General features: G+C 48.0%; 2 protein-coding genes across 3 annotated transcripts in view; one reads left to right on the top strand and one right to left on the bottom strand.

Moving 5' to 3' along the window:
• Positions 1-2,944, top strand: part of ATP2C1 (ATPase secretory pathway Ca2+ transporting 1) — a 96,169-nt gene extending 93,225 nt beyond the window's left edge. The window contains exons 26-27 of the mRNA XM_044295749.1: positions 1,754-1,895; positions 2,599-2,944. Coding sequence (XP_044151684.1) covers positions 1,754-1,895; positions 2,599-2,729 — 273 coding nt within the window. The 3' untranslated portion in view covers positions 2,730-2,944. The remainder of the gene's footprint in view (positions 1-1,753; positions 1,896-2,598) is intronic.
• Positions 2,945-5,328: 2,384 nt separating this feature from the next.
• The window catches only part of ASTE1 (asteroid homolog 1), a 43,768-nt gene continuing 28,936 nt past the window's right edge, over positions 5,329-20,160 (bottom strand). Inside the window, exons 3-5 of one of the 2 annotated variants that reach the window (XM_044295750.1) lie at positions 9,444-9,654; positions 8,051-8,252; positions 5,329-6,894 (exon numbers count right to left, since the gene is read on the bottom strand). In XM_044295750.1, the coding sequence (XP_044151685.1) occupies positions 6,603-6,894; positions 8,051-8,252; positions 9,444-9,654 (705 nt within the window). In that variant the 3' untranslated portion in view covers positions 5,329-6,602. The remainder of the gene's footprint in view (positions 6,895-8,050; positions 8,253-9,443; positions 9,655-20,160) is intronic. The other variant, XM_044295751.1, reaches the window with a different exon arrangement.

Here is a 20,160-nt window from a genome sequence, read left to right as displayed (position 1 = left end):
GTGACTGACAGCTCTCTGTATGTACACTTATACACACAATGCTATCAGTCATTGACAACTCCTCCTCCCTGTACTGAGATGTAAATGTATAAGGCTAGTTTCACACTAGCATTTTTTTGCGGCTCCGTTATGGATTTGCAAAAATGCTTCCGTTACAATAATACAACCGCATGCATCCGTCATGAACGGGTCTTCTATCTTGAACACTATTGAAATTTCTATTGTGTCAGAGAAAACTGATCCGTCCCCATGGACTTACATTGTGTGCCCGGACGGATTTGTTTGGCTCGGGTTCGTCAGGCGGACAGCAAAACTCTGCAGTCAGCGTTTTGGTGTCCGCTTCCAGAGCGGAATGGTGACTGAATGGAGGCAAACTGATGCATTCTGAGCGGATCCTTTTCCATACAGAATGCATTAGGGCAAAACTGATCCGTTTGTGAGAGCCCTGAATGGATCTCGCAAACGGAAAGCCAAAACACCAGTGTAAAAGTAGCCTAAATTACAAGTTTTCTGAATTGTTCAGTGTATGGTAATTTATGTAAAGATTGGTGAATAGCTAGTGAAAATCGTCATAAACCAGACCATTTCTAATGGAGTTCTCCGGGATTAGAAAGTGTTTTTTTTTTTTTTTTTTTTTTTTTTCCCTCCTCAGAGACAGCCTTGTCCTTGGACTAATCTGTTGCTGCAAACTTATCTGTACTCGAAAGAATGTGCTGAGCTACAATACCAAACAAGGCCCATAGACTAAAGATGCTGGTTTCTGTGAGGGGAAAAAAAACTGAACCTTTTCAAATCACTAGTAACACTATAGAGCAAACAGTAGAATAAAATATTAGAAATGGAAAAGTGTTATATCTTGTTTTGCTGCAGATTGCATAAATTGCAATGCAGACTATGAAATACAGATATTTTAACATAGACTTTAGTTTCACAGTGGGCTATGAATGTACAGACTACAATGAGTGGGACGCTATAGAAAGAAACTAAATATGAAGAGTATCTGTCACCAGATACTGGAAACTGTATTTAAATAGATCTTAGACCTGATGAGGCTGATGTACTTACTTTCAATATCCATGTGAGAATTCTTGTAGTGTGATACTAAATTGAGTATTCTAGGAGTGTGGCTAGAAACTGTAAGGGCTGTTTCACACGAGCGAGTCCATTGCGGGAATCGCGCTCCGTGTGCGAGTGTGATCCTCCACTCTGGACTTGCAGGAGCGCACGGCATTATCATGATTTATAATGCAGTGTGTCTCTGCATGGCCTTTTTTCCACAGAATCATAGTGACATAAAGCTGTCAGTATGATTCTGTAGAAAAAAGGTCGGAGACACATAGCATTCTAAATCATGATAATGCCGTGCACTCCTGCAAGTCCAGAGTGGAGGGATCACACTCTCACACGGAACGTAATTCCCGTAATGGACTCGCTCGTGTGAAAGAGACCTAAAAGTTCATGAGCCCAAGTACCATATATTCAAGTCAAACTCAGTCTCTAGCCACCTAGTCTGACGAGCTCCTTTCATTGCACCTCCTCCCCTGCTGCTGAACACTGCTCAGTACAAGCTACACCAAAATCCCACTAGGTTAGGAGTGTAGCATTTGAATACTCCAGACTTGTAAAATGTTTATTCTGACTTGGATTTCCAGAGTAAGTACACCTACCCACCCACCTCATCATGTCATCAGTAAATAACTGTCATTTTATTTAAAGATCGATTTGAGTGTGTGTTATTTCTTTTTCATTATAGACCAAGTCTGTCTTTGAGATTGGTTTGTGCAGTAACAAAATGTTCTGCTATGCTGTCCTCGGATCCATCATGGGGCAGTTACTTGTTATTTATTTCCCCCCTCTACAAAAAGTTTTTCAAACTGAAAGTCTCAGTATTCAAGGTAAGTAACCATCTCAAATTGGAAAATGGATGCATGCATGCATGACTTTTGTTCCCAGCGTCAAATCTTCATCAGAACGGAAACCTAACAGACCCTTTTATAGTCTACGGGGGTCAATAGGCTCCGCAGAGTTCTCGAGATCTGGCATAGCTGGACCCCCATAGACTATAATGGGATCCGACTGGAATCCAGCCACTCCCCACCGATTTCCTTTATAGTCAGTAGGTTCTGCCGGTGAAGGGCTAGATTTAGGCTACTTGCACTAAAGCAATCCAGCCTAAGGTTACTTGTAGGGAAGGATGAACATTTGGTGGAAACCTGCTCACCTCTTTTGGTTATGTGCTGGATACAACCAGTCGTACATGTAATACAGTTACACATGGTGCAGCTGTTTTGTCTGAGTTATTGGTGGATTTGGGTGGCCGTCAATCTTTTGAAAGATGAAAAAAAAATCAGGACTGGCACTACCCTTTTTTGAAGTGACAGAAGACAAAAGTCAATGTATTTGTCTCAAAACAGTGCATTTCAAGGCAGAGCCCCTTCATCACTGTACCTAATGACTGAGTTCTATACCTTGAAACACATTGTATTTGGGACTCCGGCTTCTATTCATCCAGTCTTTTGTATTTAAGAAAGTAACAGTAAAAACAGTGTCTTATGCTACAAAATTCTTACCATTGTTGGTCTTTCTTTTATGCTTCAGACCTCCTGTTCTTGATAGGACTTACATCGTCTGTATGTTTTGTGTCTGAAATCATTAAGAAAGTGGAGCGCAGCCAAGAGGGTCTTCAGAAGCTCCAAGGACCACCATCTTCTTTGTTTCTTGATGTATGATGCATATTGCATTGTTTTAAACTGCACATGGAGAAGTATGGCTTCAACTCTAAGGATTTCCAAGACTGACCAAAAGTGGTGGGATTTGGTGTATCCCTCAGGATGTCACACACTGAACAGGAGGCTTCCAACAACTTTATGTTTTGGAACCATTTAAGTATTGTCCAGATTAAAGGTTTTCAAAAAGGAACAATAATAAAATAAAAATCATTCTGTGTTTGGTTTCTGCCTTTTCTCACTCTACCAAAACGTAGGTATGAGGGTTTTGTAAAGTTTAATTGCTTACTTATGTAGTTGAATATTCATTTTTTTATATAAATATGTATATAGTTATATAATTCTATTCTGCTTCATGGTGGGTTTTTATTACAAAACTGTTTTTTCTAATGTTTAGAACCCTGTTGAAGTGAAACGCACAGCACGTGCCATGCTTCCCATGATCATATTTATTTTCCATATTATGCCATTGACCCAGTTTGAAATATTTGATGTTGCATTTCAAGACTAGAGATTTGCACAGCTTACCACCGTTGTACAAGCTTGGTTCCGCTGTATTTTTGGATCTTAACTTTATCTTGGTTGGATAACTGCAACTCGGAGAGGTGGAGGGAGAAATTAATCGAGGGGACTGTTATTGCTGATGGGCATTCGTGCAACAGGAAGTGATTCTTCAGGACTACTGTGGTGATGCGCTTCAGGTTTTACTAATATAATACTGTAATTTTGTTCTGAAAGAGACTGTATGGTTTTGTCATTATTTTATTTTCCGATGTTTGCACAGCTAATTGTACTATCTTGGTTACTGTTCTTCAGCTCTTTCTTTAATCATATTGTACCTCACCTGGCTGATGTCCATAAATTTTGAACTTTCTTAAAAAAAAAAAAAAAAAAATGGCTGCATGTTTTTGATTTAAGACAGGGTCCTCTACATTGTTATAAATGCTGGTAGTGCAATAAATAGATGGCAAAACAGAAATATTGCTTACCTGAGGCAAGCTATATTGTTGTGTAGTTGAAAATTAGCAGAAAACAGGTTATCCCTACTTCACACAGTGACCAAGATGTCTTGGCACAAGTTCAAACATTGTGGATGAAATATGCAACACATTTATCAGTTTTTTTTCTCCATTGCAGTTAAGGTGCATTCACACGACCGTATGTATTTTGCAGATCCACAAAAAATACATTGCATATGTAAGATTTGTAGACCCATTGTAACCATGCCTATTCTTGTCTGCAAAAAGAATAGGACATATGGATGCAGACGGCAGACTATTTTGTGGCCCATTTGAAATGAATGGGCCCGCATCCGATCCGCAAAAAAAATGCGGGTCGTATTCTGACCAAAAATACGATCCTGTCAATAGGGCCTTAAAGGGGTATTCCCATCACAGACAATGGTGATTGTCGCTAGGATATGCCCCCATTGTCTGACAGGTGCAGGTCCCACCTGTGGGACCCCCACCTGCAATCAGAACGGAGTAGGGAAATAAACTGAGGGCGCACTACGCATGCTCAGCCGCCCTCTATTCATTTCTATGGGGCTGCCGAAAATAGCCTAGCGCTGGCTCGGCCATTTCCGTCTGCCCCATAGAAATAAATGGGAGCAGAGGCCGCGTGTGCACGGTGCGCTCCCATTCACTTCTATGGGAGCCATGCTTGGTGGTGGATGGACCCTGGGAAATCCGGGGTCTTCCAGCCACAGCTCTCCCCTTCCGTTATCGTTGTAGGTGTGGGTCCCAGAGGTCTCGCACCTATGAGATAATGGTAGCATATCTTGCTGATATGCCCCCATTGTCTGTGATGGGAATACCCCTTTAATGAAAGAGAAATCCATGAACAATCCTAAAGATGACTGGCAGGTTGGAAAGTACTGTATTTTTAGACTATAAGATGCATCCATAATTAGAAGCATAAAAATAGATAGTACAATTCTTACTTTATATATTCTATAGATGTACATACACAGTATAAAAGTTAATGTCCCCGACTATGCCAGCCACTATCATTAGGGACAGCCTTGCTGAGCTTACCCAGTCAGAAGCAGTAACTGGCAGAGCAGACACTGCGCACACTTACTCTGCTGTGTCTACCAAGGTGTGCACAGTCACACTTTACAGAAATATGAGATATGATGGTTCAGTGAACAGATAGGATATAGGTTATGTACACAGAGTACAGTACATGGGGTGTCTTCTCAACTGCACTACCAGGACCTTTTCAGTTACTGAGCTCAGTCTCCTGACTTCTAATGCTGGCATTTAGTCTTTAGTGAATTGAGCTTCGAATCATCGATCCGAAGTCTATTCTTTAAAAACGTCGAGTTTAATGCTGTCTTTATTCAGTATTAAAATGTATTGGCTCCTTGGAGCCAAACTTCGTTTCACCTGAAGTCGCGCGAGAATTTGGTGAATTAATTCGATATTCATTTCTGCATCTTTAAAAACATTTAAAATTGGGAATCCGAAGTTGGGTTGGGTTCGGTACCGAGGTACCAGGCAGTAACAAACCTGACTTGGATTCCTAATTTTAAATGTTTAAAGATGCGGAAATGAATACTGAATTCATTTACCAAATTCTCGCGCAACCTCAGGTGAAATGAAGTTTGGCTCCACAGAGCCAATACATTTTTAACGCTGTGCAGAGGCGGCGTAAAAAACAAACAAACAACATTCTAACAAATAGACTTCCGAAGCTCGATCCACTCTAGAATAAATTCCAGTGTTAGATGCACCACACGATGGCAGTACAAGATCGAGGAGAAAAAGTATCTAATAGTCTGAAAAATGTAATGTACATAAAAAAAACAAAAAACAGGAGCTTGTAGAAGGGATTGGAAAATCTCAGACTTTGTATTGTACTTTAGAGGCAGATTTGTGGTGTGAAACCTACACTGCAAATGTGAACTTGGCTTTAGGGTAAATATGAAGTATGCATATAAAATCCGCAGTGGGGAAAATCGGCAACAAATTACACAGTTAAAATATGTGGCTTTTGCCACAAATGTGTGGAAAGGCAGCAAATCTGCAATACATACACTACAGTGTGTAGGCACCCTTAAAGTGACTCCCTCATGAGGCATTTTAAAGCTTTAATAAGCACTGAATTGATATCCTTATTTAAAATATTGGGGTCTAAGAGGCCCCACTCACTCTAAAGATGCCAGAATTTGTAGTGGTCTGAATACTGTGCCTGGCATCCAGCTAAAGAACACTTGGCTATAGTTTTATCAGTGCCATCTCTGCCAATTATCACCAGCAGAGTTCTCACATGAAAGGGGTTGTCCGATATCATGATACTGATGTGTTATCCTAAGGATAGCTCATCAGATCGGCAGCGGATTTGAGGGCCATGACCACTTCAAACAGCTGCTCGTCATGGGGGGCCTGGAGTCGGACTCCCGATCTGATATTGATGGCCTCTTCTGAGGATAGCGCATCAATATTGTGAAATCAGACAACCCCTTTCACAGGAGAAAGCAGTGCAAATGTATGAAAATTGGTTATATAAAAATCATTTGAAAAGAGATGAAAGCTGATATTATAAAATATAATAATTATAGTGAAGGTGGCCATAGACATTATGTATTTGCTGCCACATTCTCTGCTGATGAAATGTTACTATCCCCTTACTATGGACCTTCCTCTTTGCAGTCGGGTTTCTACCCTATGGAGGTGTACACCAGACATTACACTGATACACTGTGTTGTGCCTAGGGTCTTTGCCTAGTACACACTGTGGGGCTGTTTGGAATCTAGTTATCAGGCAATCAATTTAGTTTAAAAATGTCCACTTATAAAATAAGACTGTTCTTTTGGCCATATGCACAGTAAGTCCACAAGTCTTTCCATGCCAGTCTTGAAGAAAGTGTTGTCAGTCGTCCATTAATAGAGTAGCAAATCTGTTGCTGAGATCACACTGGGGTTGATTTTCCAACTTGCTGCCCGCTTTGAGATTTAAGCCTTTTTTGCCTTTTTTCTTCGATTTGGCTGATGACGATTTAGTCCTACTCTTGAAGTGATCCTTAGGGATGGTAGACATGACATCATGTATGCGGTCTTGATACAGCTTCTCCATTGATGGACATGACTTAAACAAGTCTTCTGAAGAGGATGAAGTCTTTAGCTTCTGCGTCATATGATGCACAAAAGAACCGCTGTAAAGTCTGTGAAGGGGAAGTAAATATTAGAGACAATATAGAGCTAATGGCACTAAGCGCAACACAATACATTGTATAGCAGTTATGACATCTATTGCAGCTCCGTGCAATTCACTTGGGGAATGTGAATGACTGAAGACTAGGAACAGGCAGCAGTGATTAACCACAGACTGGATCGGGTCCTTGCACGAGAGGTAATATGGGGAGTGCTGGCTTCCTCCTTTGACTCTGACAGCAGTGATTGCCCATGCATTGCAGCCCCTTCCAATAGCTGATTGTGCAGGTCTGACTCCTAATACCCCCTACCAATTAGATGGATAACCTATGCTGAGGCTAGGCCATCGGTATTTAACTCCTAAAAAAAAAAAAAAATGAAGATTTCACAGAAGGGATGCAACCCCTACTTGTGAAAGAAATGCATCTAGTTGTGCAGCTGAAGAGAGGAATAACTGGGTCGAAAAAGACCTAACTATTCCTTCACAGTTATGATTGCACAAGAAGCACAGCCATTATGCAAATGCTTTTTGAAAACTCAGGTGCACTTTAAATAGTGTATTTGGCTTAGGACTTGTTCACACTGAGTCATTGAATTCCTTGTGTATTCAGTAGTCTTTTTTTTTTTTTTCCTGCAGATGAGATGGAAGCATGCATTACTTTTGGTCGATTTTGCAGACATGATGCACATATTCAATTCAGTGGGTCAGTGAAAACCACAGCCAGAACACATTTGGCATCCATGCATGGTCCGTTTTTCACTTTGAATAGTAAAATCATAATTTTGTAAAGAAAAAAAAAGTTGCTATTTTTGCATAAGCAACACAAACTGATCAACCAAAGAGACGCAATATGGTCCAGGTATTGTGTCTGCAAAATGGACAAGGGTCTAATCCATCACATTGAATATGGTTCCCTGGCTCATGGCTGCGGTATGAGTCTATACATGCACTTGTGTGGAATCTGGGGCATCAGGCTAATAAGCACAATCATCACTAAATCCAACTTGTATCACATTCTTAGTGTATCAGCACACCTTGCAGCATCTGTTTGCAACAAAATATGTAGGGCACAAGATCATATGCCTGTGGGCAACAACATCTGCCCATGCCCTTAGCTCATCACAAATTGAGCTTGGTAAATACAATAGACTGCAGTCCTCTCAGACCTGGTGATATCAGGCTCTGCAAGCGGTGTAGAGAGAAGCTGATTGAAGTGCATGAACATCTGCAGACAGCATTGCCATTGGCACAATATATGTAAATCTTCCAGATTTAGTCTTCTAGGCTGGGCACCTTCTATCCGCAATCTCCTGATCTGCTCACACATTAATGTGATGGATTCTTCATGTTCATCTGAGGAAGCACAAACTGACCAAAAAACAACAACATACCATTAGACTTGCATTTCAAACACAAATGCCTAGTAAAAATATATACTTGGCTAGCAAAGCATCAGGTGTCTATGACCTGGTGCTCTTCACCCCATGCTGCAGTTATAACTAAAGAATGACATCCCCCCCCCATCTTCTGGTACCCACTTCATATGGGAAATCTAGTATGAAGTTATGGCGACATTTATTGGCATGACTACCACGCTAAAATTAGTAGTAGATGTTCTTTGCCTAGCAATACGTTAACCAGGTGAAGACTGAGCCATTTATTCTCATTCCTGACCAGGCGCATTTTTGTTTTTTTTGTATATTTTTTTCGGCCCCTACATGGGGCTTTGTGTTATGGTATTTAAGGGTTATGGAAATTGTGGGAGGGGCTCGCATTGCAGCATGTTGTGCCATTTTTTATTTTTATTTTACAATTTGTGCCACCCATAAGCTCATACAGGACCTTTAGGGAGCATTTTGATTTCTCCTTAAATGGGGCTGAGATAGTAGCTTATATTATCTGCTGTCAGCACTGAATGCTGCATCCCTGCTAAACAGAAACTGGGAAAATCGAGAGGAGAAGGGCTGCAGCATCAGCGCTAACAGTAAGTGTACGGTATGCCTGTGCATAGCGCTTACTGTTTGCCGCGGCGCTGTTCCCTATATTCCCAGACTCTCCCTGCACTGGGAGAATGGAGAACAGTAAGTGCTAAACAAATGCATACAGTACACAAGGTCACAGCTGATGCAGCTTCTCTCTATCTTCCCAGTGAATTTCTGGTTAGCACTGGGAACATAGGGAGTGCTGATAGTAGATGATATAGGCAGGGAGACTTGGCAATGAAACTATTGTAAATTCTTTATTAAAATAGGTTAGTTACACATAGGGAGGCAGAGAGCGCAGAGACAGGCTGAGAAGCTTCTGCATCTTACAGTGTTCTATGTTTAACAGAATGCTGTAGCTGGATTCTCCTTAACAACCCTCTGGGACAGTTTAGAGAGTCAGATTTTAATAAAACTACACATTTCCCTAATGAAGTATATTACATAAGTTATTAACGTGACTGACCCTGCACATGTTTTCAGCAGTTGAACGATTGTTACACTTCCAATAGGACTTTTCTCAGTGATAGCTGGTCATTTATAGACCCAAGAAAAATCTTCCTACTTTAAGATTTACCTGGTTTATTATCAATGTTGAATGCTTCTCCACAAACAATTCCCATGATGAGGGCTTTTAAGTGATACAGTTTTACTTTTGGTTCTGCTCGTCTGATCCAGTAAGAAACTATACCCACTAGGAGTTTATAGGAAGGCAGCACAAACTGCAGGTCCTTCGCTCTCAAGTCAAGGCCCCGTAGCAGTAGATTCAAACGTGTTTCCAATGGAAGCTAAAGGGTGTAATTAAAAGATATCTTTTTAATTAAATCATATGAAATTTTTTGCATAGGTGTTATATGGCTACATCTTTCACAGGGGGTCACGCTAAGGCCTCGTGCACAAGGCCGTTGTTTTGGTCCGCATTCGAGCCGCCGTTTTGGCAGCTCTGATGCGGACCTATTCACTTTAATGGGGCAGTAAAGATGCTCCGTTCCGTGGCCCCGCAAAAAAAAAATATAACATGTCCTATTCTTGTCTGTGCTTTGCGGACAAGAATAGGCATTTATATTGAAGGCTGTCCGTGCCATTCCGCAAATTGCAGAACGCGCACGGACACCATCTGTGTTTTGTGGATCAGCGATTTGCGGACCGCAAAACACACCACGGTCGTGTGCATGAGGCCTAAATCAACTGGCAGGATACTAGAGTTGTGTCGCAGAAAAGTCACACCATTTTTTTTTAAATAATGATAGACAATGGTGTCGCGCTGCAACATGGCAGTCGCAAAAACTCCATCCATGTCGCAGTGTGACACCATTAAATATCATTGCAAAAAATGTTGCGCAACTTTGGTGCGACATGAATGTCGCAATGTAGTTGTAGCCTTTTTGTTGCGCGATGTGCGCAGCCAAAAATGAGCAGTGCTCTTGTGTGTCCATTACATGACCAGGACAGATGGTAGCAGTGTTCTTCAATGAGTAGGGAGACCATGTATGAGTTTAAAGGGACAGTTACATCATTTATTTATTTTTTATCGCGTTAATAACCTATATATGAATATTCTGTTTAATTTTATTTTTATATATACAAAAAAAAATAATAATTGGGTGGTGGTTTTTGGGATATAATGATTTGAAGTCAGTCCATGTATGTTTGTCCAGAGTATTTAACTTCCCCTCTATCTGAAGTTTTAGCACACCAGAGACTCTGACTTAAATGGACACTAAAGCCTGAGAAACAAGAAAAAAAAAAGAGAAAAAAAAAATGAGAAAAAAAAGCAGCATGACCTGCCAAGAAAATATCGTTTTTAGTTCTTTCTCAATGGGCATCAGCAAGCTGCTGCAGAAAGCAGAGATATTCTGCAGAGAAGTGTCTCCTTGCTCCTTGGCTCTCCATCTTTGGCTGGAGATCGACTCTGTGCACAGACAGGAAGTTTAGGAAGGGGTGGGGCTGAAAGGGGTTGTCCAGGATCAGACCTGACCCCGGACATACCCAGAATTGCACCCAGGCAGCCCGACTATGCTTTCCCTTGCCCTAGGCTCTTATTTACGGAAGCTTCCACCCAGCAGTGTGTTCGGTGATGTCACCGGCTCTGATGGGTGGGCTTTAGTGCTGCCCTAGCCATTTTACAGGCTAGAACAGCGCTAAAGCCCGCACCATCAGTGCTCTGAACCTGGACAACCCCTTTAACACTGTATTCACTTCAGATATTCAGAGCACTGTGAATGAGGTGGAAGATGCTAAACTTCTGCAGCTTCCTACAAATCTTTCCCCCTGCATGTGTGCAAAGACACTAGACCAGGGATCAGCAACCTCCGGCACTCCAGCTGTTGTGAAACTACAATTCCCAGCATGCTCCATTCATTTCTATGTGATTTTTTTTTTGGAAGAGAAGAGTAAGTATGCATGCTGGGAGTTGTAGTTTCACAGCAGCTGGAGTGCCGGAGGTTGCCTACCTCTGCGCTAGACAGTACCACACCACTGACAATACAGAAAGAGCTACCCAGCTCAAATGTCAAGTTTTTCTATATAACCAGAAGGGATTTCTTACTGTCTGTTTAGGCAAATTTGACATTCACTTTGGCGACCTAGATTACAAGTCTCGTGGAGCTGTACACACTCACCATGCAATGTTACCCTTACATTCTGTAAGTAACCCACCTTTGCCAAGACCCTGAAAGCCAAATCTGTGGCACTATTTAGGAGTGAGGAGGGGACTTCATCTTGCTAGATGTAGCATTATGCAGTCTATTACAGTTTCACATGCTGGTAACCTAGTTGGTCTAGGACCCTGAAGGCAAATCTGCCTAGCTATGACACTATTTAGGAGTGAGAAGGAGGATTTCCCTTATATGCTCCACATTGTTGTAAGCCAGCTTTCCCAGGACCCCCTGTCACAGCAAACCTGCCTAGCTATGGCATTATTTAGGAATAGGGAGGGAGATTTGTCTTGTTACATTTAGTATTCTACAACAGCGCCACATTGTTGTAACCCAGCTTTCCCACGACCCTGAAATGCAAACCTGCTTAGCCATGTCACTATTTGGGAGTAAGGCTAATGATTTAGGTAGACTTATTATTTAGCAGTCTGTATTACAGGCGTTATCATTAATAACTTGTTATTCAGCTTTCCCAGGACCCTGAATGAAAATCTGTGTATGCTACAATATGTAGAATTGTCACTGGGATTCTTACTTTACTAACTCCTAGCTAGCAAATTCAGCTAGGTGTCCTGTACCATACAGGATTTACCCCTGCATAACTACGCAAATTTGAAATTGAGCAGTCTGGGAAAGCTTGGTAACAGCCTCTGCAGAGAGATAATGGAGGCCACGCTTGGTACACACAGTCTGTATACACTATGGGGGTCATTTATCAAACTGGTATAAAGTAGAACTGGCTTAGTTGTCCATAGCAACTAGGGATGAGCAAATAGACTTTGGATGAAACATCCAAAGTCGATTCGCATAAAACTTCGCTAGAATATTGTACGGAGTAAGTACTCTGCACAGCATTAGGATGTATTGACTCAGCTGAGCCAAAGTTATTACTTTGCGAAGTCTTGCAAAACTTCCGGTAATAACTTCAGAAATTGATTTCTACTGTAAAAAAACTTTTACTGAAGTCTGGTTCGCTTCCAAGGTAAATACTGGAAAGAGGAAAGAACAAATTGGTTAGACGCAGCGGGCTCAGGGATTAACCCACTGGGTAAAAACCTGTTCTAATCCACTATAAAGCGCCAAATCACTAGTCCCTAATGGAAGATCATGGTATAGGGGCTTTTACTGGAAACAAGTCTTCAATAAAACTCAGATCAATAACCCCAAAAAAACAAAAAGTAAAATCATACCACTCACACAGATGTATTGGATACAGATAGACATTAAGGAATAAAACTCAGTAGGGAAAAACCCAGATGTAGTGTGCATTAATATATTACATGAAAAAGCCAGAGCTTTGTACCCATACAAAAGTGGTTAAAAGTATAGCTTGGAACCGAAACCAAGTTTAGTAAAAGGTTTTTAACAGTAGAAATTAATTTCTGAAGTCATTACCCTAAGTCTCGCAACACTTCTCAAAGTATTAACTTTGGCTCATCTGGGGGGGGGGGGGAGAATCCTAGCTCATGTGCACCTGCATCAAAGGGGGGGAGGGGAGAATCCTAGCTCATGTGCACCTGCATCAAAGGGGGGGAGGGGGAGAATCCTAGCTCATGTGCACCTGCATCAAAGGGGGGGGGGGGGGGGAGAATCCTAGCTCATGTGCACCTGCATCAAAGGGAGGGGGGGGGGGGAGAATCCTAGCTCATGTGCACCTGCATCAAAGGGAGGGGGGGGGGAGAATCCTAGCTCATGTGCACCTGCATCAAAGGGGGGAGGGGAGAATCCTAGCTCATGTGCACCTGCATCAAAGGGGGGGGAGAATCCTAGCTCATGTGCACCTGCATCAAAGAGGGGGGGGGGGGGGGAGAATCCTAGCTCATGTGCACCTGCATCAAGAGGGGGGGGGGGGGGAGAATCCTAGCTCATGTGCACCTGCATCAAAGGGGGGGGGGAGGGGAGAATCCTAGCTCATGTGCACCTGCATCAAAGGGGGCGGGGGGGGGGAGAATCCTAGCTCATGTGCACCTGCATCAAAGGGGGCGGGGGGGGGAGAATCCTAGCTCATGTGCACCTGCATCAAAGGGGGCGGGAGAGGGAGAATCCTAGCTCATGTGCACCTGCATCAAAAGGGGGGGGGGGGGGAGAATCCTAGCTCATGTGCACCTGCATCAAAGGGGGGGGGTGGGAGAATCCTAGCTCATGTGCACCTGCATCAAAGGGGGCGGGAGAGGGAGAATCCTAGCTCATGTGCACCTGCATCAAAAGGGGGGGGGGGGGAGAATCCTAGCTCATGGTGCAACCTGCATCAAAGGGGGGGGGGAGAATCCTAGCTCATGTGCACCTGCATCAAAGGGGAGGGGGGGAAAGAATCCTAGCTCATGTGCACCTGCATCAAAAGGGGGGGGGGGGGGGAGAATCCTAGCTCATGTGCACCTGCTCAAAGGGGGGGGGGGGAGAATCCTAGCTCATGTGCACCTGCATCAAAGGGGGGGGGGAGAATCCTAGCTTCATGTGCACCTGCATCAAAGGGGGGGGAGAATCCTAGCTCATGTGCACCTGCAATCAAAGGGGCGGGGGGGGGGAGAATCCTAGCTCACTGTGCAACCTGCATCAAAGGGGGCAGGGCGGGGGGGGGGGGGGGGGAGAATCCTAGCTTCATGGCACCTGCAATTCAAAAGGGGGGGGAGAGGGGAGAACTCCTTAGCTTCATGTGCACCGGCATCAAAGGGGGGGGGGGAGAATCCTAGCTCATGTGCACCTGCATCAAAGGGGGCGGGGGGGGGAGAATCCTAGTCCATGTGCACCTGCATCCAAAGCGGGGCGGGACGAGGGGAGAATCCTAGTCCATGTGCACCTGGCATCTAAAGGGGGTGGGGGGGGAGAATCCTAGCTCATGTGCACCTGCATCAAAGGGGGGGGGGGGGGTGGGAGAATCCTAGCTCATGTGCACCTGCATCAAAGGGAGGGGGGGGGAAGAATCCTAGCTCATGTGCACCTGCATCAAAAGGGAGGGGGGGGGGAGAATCCTAGCTCATGTGCACCTGCATCAAAGGGGGGGGGGAGAATCCTAGCTCATGTGCACCTGCATCAAAGGGGGGGGGGGAAGAATCCTAGCTCATGTGCACACCTGCATCAAAGGGTGGGGGTAGAATCCTAGCTCATGTGCACCCTGCATCAAAGGGGGGGGGGAGGGGAGATCCTAGCTCATGTGCACCTGCATCAAAGGGGGGGGGGGGAGAAGCCTAGCTCATGTGCACCTGCATCAAAGGGGGGGGGGGAAATCCTAGCTCATGTGCACCTGCATCAAAGGGAGGGGGGGGGGAAGAATCCTAGCTCATGTGCACCTGCATCAAAGGGGGGGGGGGGGGAATCCTAGCTCATGTGCACCTGCATCAAGGGGGGGGGGGGGGAGAATCCTAGCTCATGTGCACCTGCATCAAAGGGGGGGGGGGGGAGAATCCTAGCTCATGTGCACCTGCATCAAAGGGGGGGGGGGGAGAATCCTAGCTCATGTGCACCTGCATCAAAGGGGGGGGGGGGGAGAATCCTAGCTCATGTGCACCTGCATCAAAGGGGGGGGGGGAGAATCCTAGCTCATGTGCACCTGCATCAAAGGGGGGGGGGGGGGAGAATCCTAGCTCATGTGCACCTGCATCAAAGGGGGGGGGGGGAGAATCCTAGCTCATGTGCACCTGCATCAAAGGGGGGGGGGGAGAATCCTAGCTCATGTGCACCTGCATCAAAGGGGGGGGGGGGGAGAATCCTAGCTCATGTGCACCTGCATCAAAGGGGGGGGGGGGAGAATCCTAGCTCATGTGCACCTGCATCAAAGGGGGGGGGGGAGAATCCTAGCTCATGTGCACCTGCATCAAAGGGGGGGGAGAGGGGAGAATCCTAGCTCATGTGCACCTGCATCAAAGGGGGGGGGGGGAGAATCCTAGCTCATGTGCACCTGCATCAAAGGGGGGGGGGGAGAATCCTAGCTCATGTGCACCTGCATCAAAGGGGGGGGAGGGGAATCCTAGCTCATGTGCACCTGCATCAAAAGGGGGGGGGGGAGAATCCTAGCTCATGTGCACCTGCATCAAAGGGGGGGGGGGGAGAATCCTAGCTCATGTGCACCTGCATCAAAGGGGGGGGGGGAGAATCCTAGCTCATGTGCACCTGCATCAAAGGGGGGGGGGGGAGGGAGAATCCTAGCTCATGTGCACCTGCATCAAAGGGGGGGGGGAGAATCCTAGCTCATGTGCACCTGCATCAAAGGGGGGGGGGAGAATCCTAGCTCATGTGCACCTGCATCAAGGGGGGGGGGGGGAAGAATCCTAGCTCATGTGCACCTGCATCAAAGGGGGGGGGGGGAGAATCCTAGCTCATGTGCACCTGCATCAAAGGGGGGGGGGGAGAATCCTAGCTCATGTGCACCTGCATCAAAGGGGGGGGGGGAGAATCCTAGCTCATGTGCACCTGCATCAAAGGGGGGGGGGAGAATCCTAGCTCATGTGCACCTGCATCAAAGGGGGGGGGGGGAAATCCTAGCTCATGTGCACCTGCATCAAAGGGGGGGGGGGGGAGAATCCTAGCTCATGTGCACCTGCATCAAAGGGGGGGGGGAATCCTAGCTCATGTGCACCTGCATCAAAGGGGGGGGGGGGGGGGAGAATCCTAGCTCATGTGCACCTGCATCAAAGGGGGGGGGAGAATCCTAGCTCATGTGCACCTGCATCAAAGGGGGGGGGGGAGGGGAGATCCTAGCTCATGTGCACCTGCATCAAAGGGGGGGGGGGAGAATCCTAGCTCATGTGCACCTGCATCAAAGGGGGGGGGGGGAGAATCCTAGCTCATGTGCACCTGCATCAAGGGGGGGGGGGGGGAGAATCCTAGCTCATGTGCACCTGCATCAAAGGGGGGGGGAGGGGAGAATCCTAGCTCATGTGCACTGCATCAAAGGGGGGGGGAGGGAGAATCCTAGCTCATGTGCACCTGCATCAAAGGGGGGGGGGAGAATCCTAGCTCATGTGCACCTGCATCAAAGGGGGGGGGGGGAGAATCCTAGCTCATGTGCACCTGCATCAAAGGGAGGGGGGGGGGAGAATCCTAGCTCATGTGCACCTGCATCAAAGGGGGGGGGGGGGGAGAATCCTAGCTCATGTGCACCTGCATCAAAGGGGGGGGGGAGGGAGAATCCTAGCTCATGTGCACCTGCATCAAAAGGGGGGGGGGGGGAGAATCCTAGCTCATGTGCACCTGCATCAAAGGGGGGGGGGGAATCCTAGCTCATGTGCACCTGCATCAAAGGGGGGGGGGGGAGGAATCCTAGCTCATGTGCACCTGCATCAAAGGGGGGGGGGGGGGAGAATCCTAGCTCATGTGCACCTGCATCAAAGGGGGGGGGGGGAGAATCCTAGCTCATGTGCACCTGCATCAAAGGGGGGGGGGGAGAATCCTAGCTCATGTGCACCTGCATCAAAGGGGGGGGGGGGAGAATCCTAGCTCATGTGCACCTGCATCAAAGGGGGGGGGGGAAGAATCCTAGCTCATGTGCACCTGCATCAAAGGGGGGGGGGGGAGAATCCTAGCTCATGTGCACCTGCATCAAAGGGGGGGGGGGAGAATCCTAGCTCATGTGCACCTGCATCAAAGGGGGGGGGAGAATCCTAGCTCATGTGCACCTGCATCAAAGGGGGGGGGGAGAATCCTAGCTCATGTGCACCTGCATCAAAGGGGGGGGGGGGAGAATCCTAGCTCATGTGCACCTGCATCAAAGGGGGGGGGAGAATCCTAGCTCATGTGCACCTGCATCAAAGGGGGGGGGGGAGAATCCTAGCTCATGTGCACCTGCATCAAAGGGGGGGGGGGGAGAATCCTAGCTCATGTGCACCTGCATCAAAGGGGGGGGAGAATCCTAGCTCATGTGCACCTGCATCAAAGGGGGGGGGGGGGGAGAATCCTAGCTCATGTGCACCTGCATCAAAGGGGGGGGGGGAGAACCTAGCTCATGTGCACCTGCATCAAAGGGGGGGGGGAGAATCCTAGCTCATGTGCACCTGCATCAAAGGGGGGGGGGGAATCCTAGCTCATGTGCACCTGCATCAAAGGGGGGGGGGGGATCCTAGCTCATGTGCACCTGCATCAAAGGGGGGGGGGGGGAGAATCCTAGCTCATGTGCACCTGCATCAAAGGGGGGGGGGGGAATCCTAGCTCATGTGCACCTGCATCAAAGGGGGGAGAATCCTAGCTCATGTGCACCTGCATCAAAGGGGGGGGAGGGGAGAATCCTAGCTCATGTGCACCTGCATCAAAGGGGGGGGGGGGAGAATCCTAGCTCATGTGCACCTGCATCAAAGGGGGGGGGGGAGAATCCTAGCTCATGTGCACCTGCATCAAAGGGGGGGGGGGGAAGATCCTAGCTCATGTGCACCTGCATCAAAGGGGGGGGGGGGGAGAATCCTAGCTCATGTGCACCTGCATCAAAGGGGGGGGAGAATCCTAGCTCATGTGCACCTGCATCAAAGGGGGGGGGGGGAGAATCCTAGCTCATGTGCACCTGCATCAAAGGGGGGGGGGGGGAGAATCCTAGCTCATGTGCACCTGCATCAAAGGGGGGGGGGGAGAATCCTAGCTCATGTGCACCTGCATCAAAGGGGGGGGGGGGAGAATCCTAGCTCATGTGCACCTGCATCAAAGGGGGGGGGGGGAGGGGAGAATCCTAGCTCATGTGCACCTGCATCAAAGGGGGGGGGGGGAGAATCCTAGCTCATGTGCACCTGCATCAAAGGGGGGGGGGGATCCTAGCTCATGTGCACCTGCATCAAAGGGGGGGGGGGAGAATCCTAGCTCATGTGCACCTGCATCAAAGGGGGGGGGGGGAGAATCCTAGCTCATGTGCACCTGCATCAAAGGGGGGGGAGAATCCTAGCTCATGTGCACCTGCATCAAAGGGGGGGGGGGAGAATCCTAGCTCATGTGCACCTGCATCAAAGGGGGGGGGGGGAGAATCCTAGCTCATGTGCACCTGCATCAAAGGGGGGGGGGGAGAATCCTAGCTCATGTGCACCTGCATCAAAGGGGGGGGGGGGGGAAATCCTAGCTCATGTGCACCTGCATCAAAGGGGGGGGGGAGAATCCTAGCTCATGTGCACCTGCATCAAAGGGGGGGGGGGGGGGAGAATCCTAGCTCATGTGCACCTGCATCAAAGGGGGGGGGGGAGAATCCTAGCTCATGTGCACCTGCATCAAAGGGGGGGGGGAGAATCCTAGCTCATGTGCACCTGCATCAAAGGGGGGGGGGGGAGAATCCTAGCTCATGTGCACCTGCATCAAAGGGGGGGGGGAGAATCCTAGCTCATGTGCACCTGCATCAAAGGGGGGGGGGGGAGAATCCTAGCTCATGTGCACCTGCATCAAAGGGGGGGGGGGGAGAATCCTAGCTCATGTGCACCTGCATCAAAGGGGGGGGAGGGGAGAATCCTAGCTCATGTGCACCTGCATCAAAGGGGGGGGGGGAGAATCCTAGCTCATGTGCACCTGCATCAAAGGGGGGGGGGGAGAATCCTAGCTCATGTGCACCTGCATCAAAGGGGGGGGGGGAGAATCCTAGCTCATGTGCACCTGCATCAAAGGGGGGGGGGGGGAGAATCCTAGCTCATGTGCACCTGCATCAAAGGGGGGGGGGAGAATCCTAGCTCATGTGCACCTGCATCAAAGGGGGGGGGGGGGAGAATCCTAGCTCATGTGCACCTGCATCAAAGGGGGGGGGGGGGGAGAATCCTAGCTCATGTGCACCTGCATCAAAGGGGGGGGGGGGGAGAATCCTAGCTCATGTGCACCTGCATCAAAGGGGGGGGGGGGGAGAATCCTAGCTCATGTGCACCTGCATCAAAGGGGGGGGGGGAGAATCCTAGCTCATGTGCACCTGCATCAAAGGGGGGGGGGGAGAATCCTAGCTCATGTGCACCTGCATCAAAGGGGGGGGGGGGGGAGAATCCTAGCTCATGTGCACCTGCATCAAAGGGGGGGGGGGAGAATCCTAGCTCATGTGCACCTGCATCAAAGGGGGGGGGGGGAGAATCCTAGCTCATGTGCACCTGCATCAAAGGGGGGGGGGGGGAGAATCCTAGCTCATGTGCACCTGCATCAAAGGGGGGGGGGAGAATCCTAGCTCATGTGCACCTGCATCAAAGGGGGGGGGGGGGAGAATCCTAGCTCATGTGCACCTGCATCAAGGGGGGGGGGGAGAATCCTAGCTCATGTGCACCTGCATCAAAGGGGGGGGGGGGGGAGAATCCTAGCTCATGTGCACCTGCATCAAAGGGGGGGGGGAGAATCCTAGCTCATGGCACCTGCATCAAAGGGGGGGGGGGAGAATCCTAGCTCATGTGCACCTGCATCAAAGGGGGGGGGGGGGAAGAATCCTAGCTCATGTGCACCTGCATCAAAGGGGGGGGGAGGGAGAATCCTAGCTCATGTGCACCTGCATCAAAGGGGGGGGGGGGGAGAATCCTAGCTCATGTGCACCTGCATCAAAGGGGGGGGGGGGAATCCTAGCTCATGTGCACCCTGCATCAAAGGGGGGGGGGAGGGGAGAATCCTAGCTCATGTGCACCTGCATCAAGGGGGGGGGGGAATCCTAGCTCATGTGCACCTGCATCAAAGGGGGGGGGGGGAAGAATCCTAGCTCATGTGCACCTTGCATCA

The sequence above is a fragment of the Bufo gargarizans genome, chromosome 5, assembly GCF_014858855.1.
Source record: "Bufo gargarizans isolate SCDJY-AF-19 chromosome 5, ASM1485885v1, whole genome shotgun sequence".
NCBI lineage: Eukaryota > Metazoa > Chordata > Amphibia > Anura > Bufonidae > Bufo > Bufo gargarizans.
The sequence above is the reverse complement of the archived record's forward strand: the minus strand, read 5'-3'. Positions and strand labels throughout refer to the sequence as shown.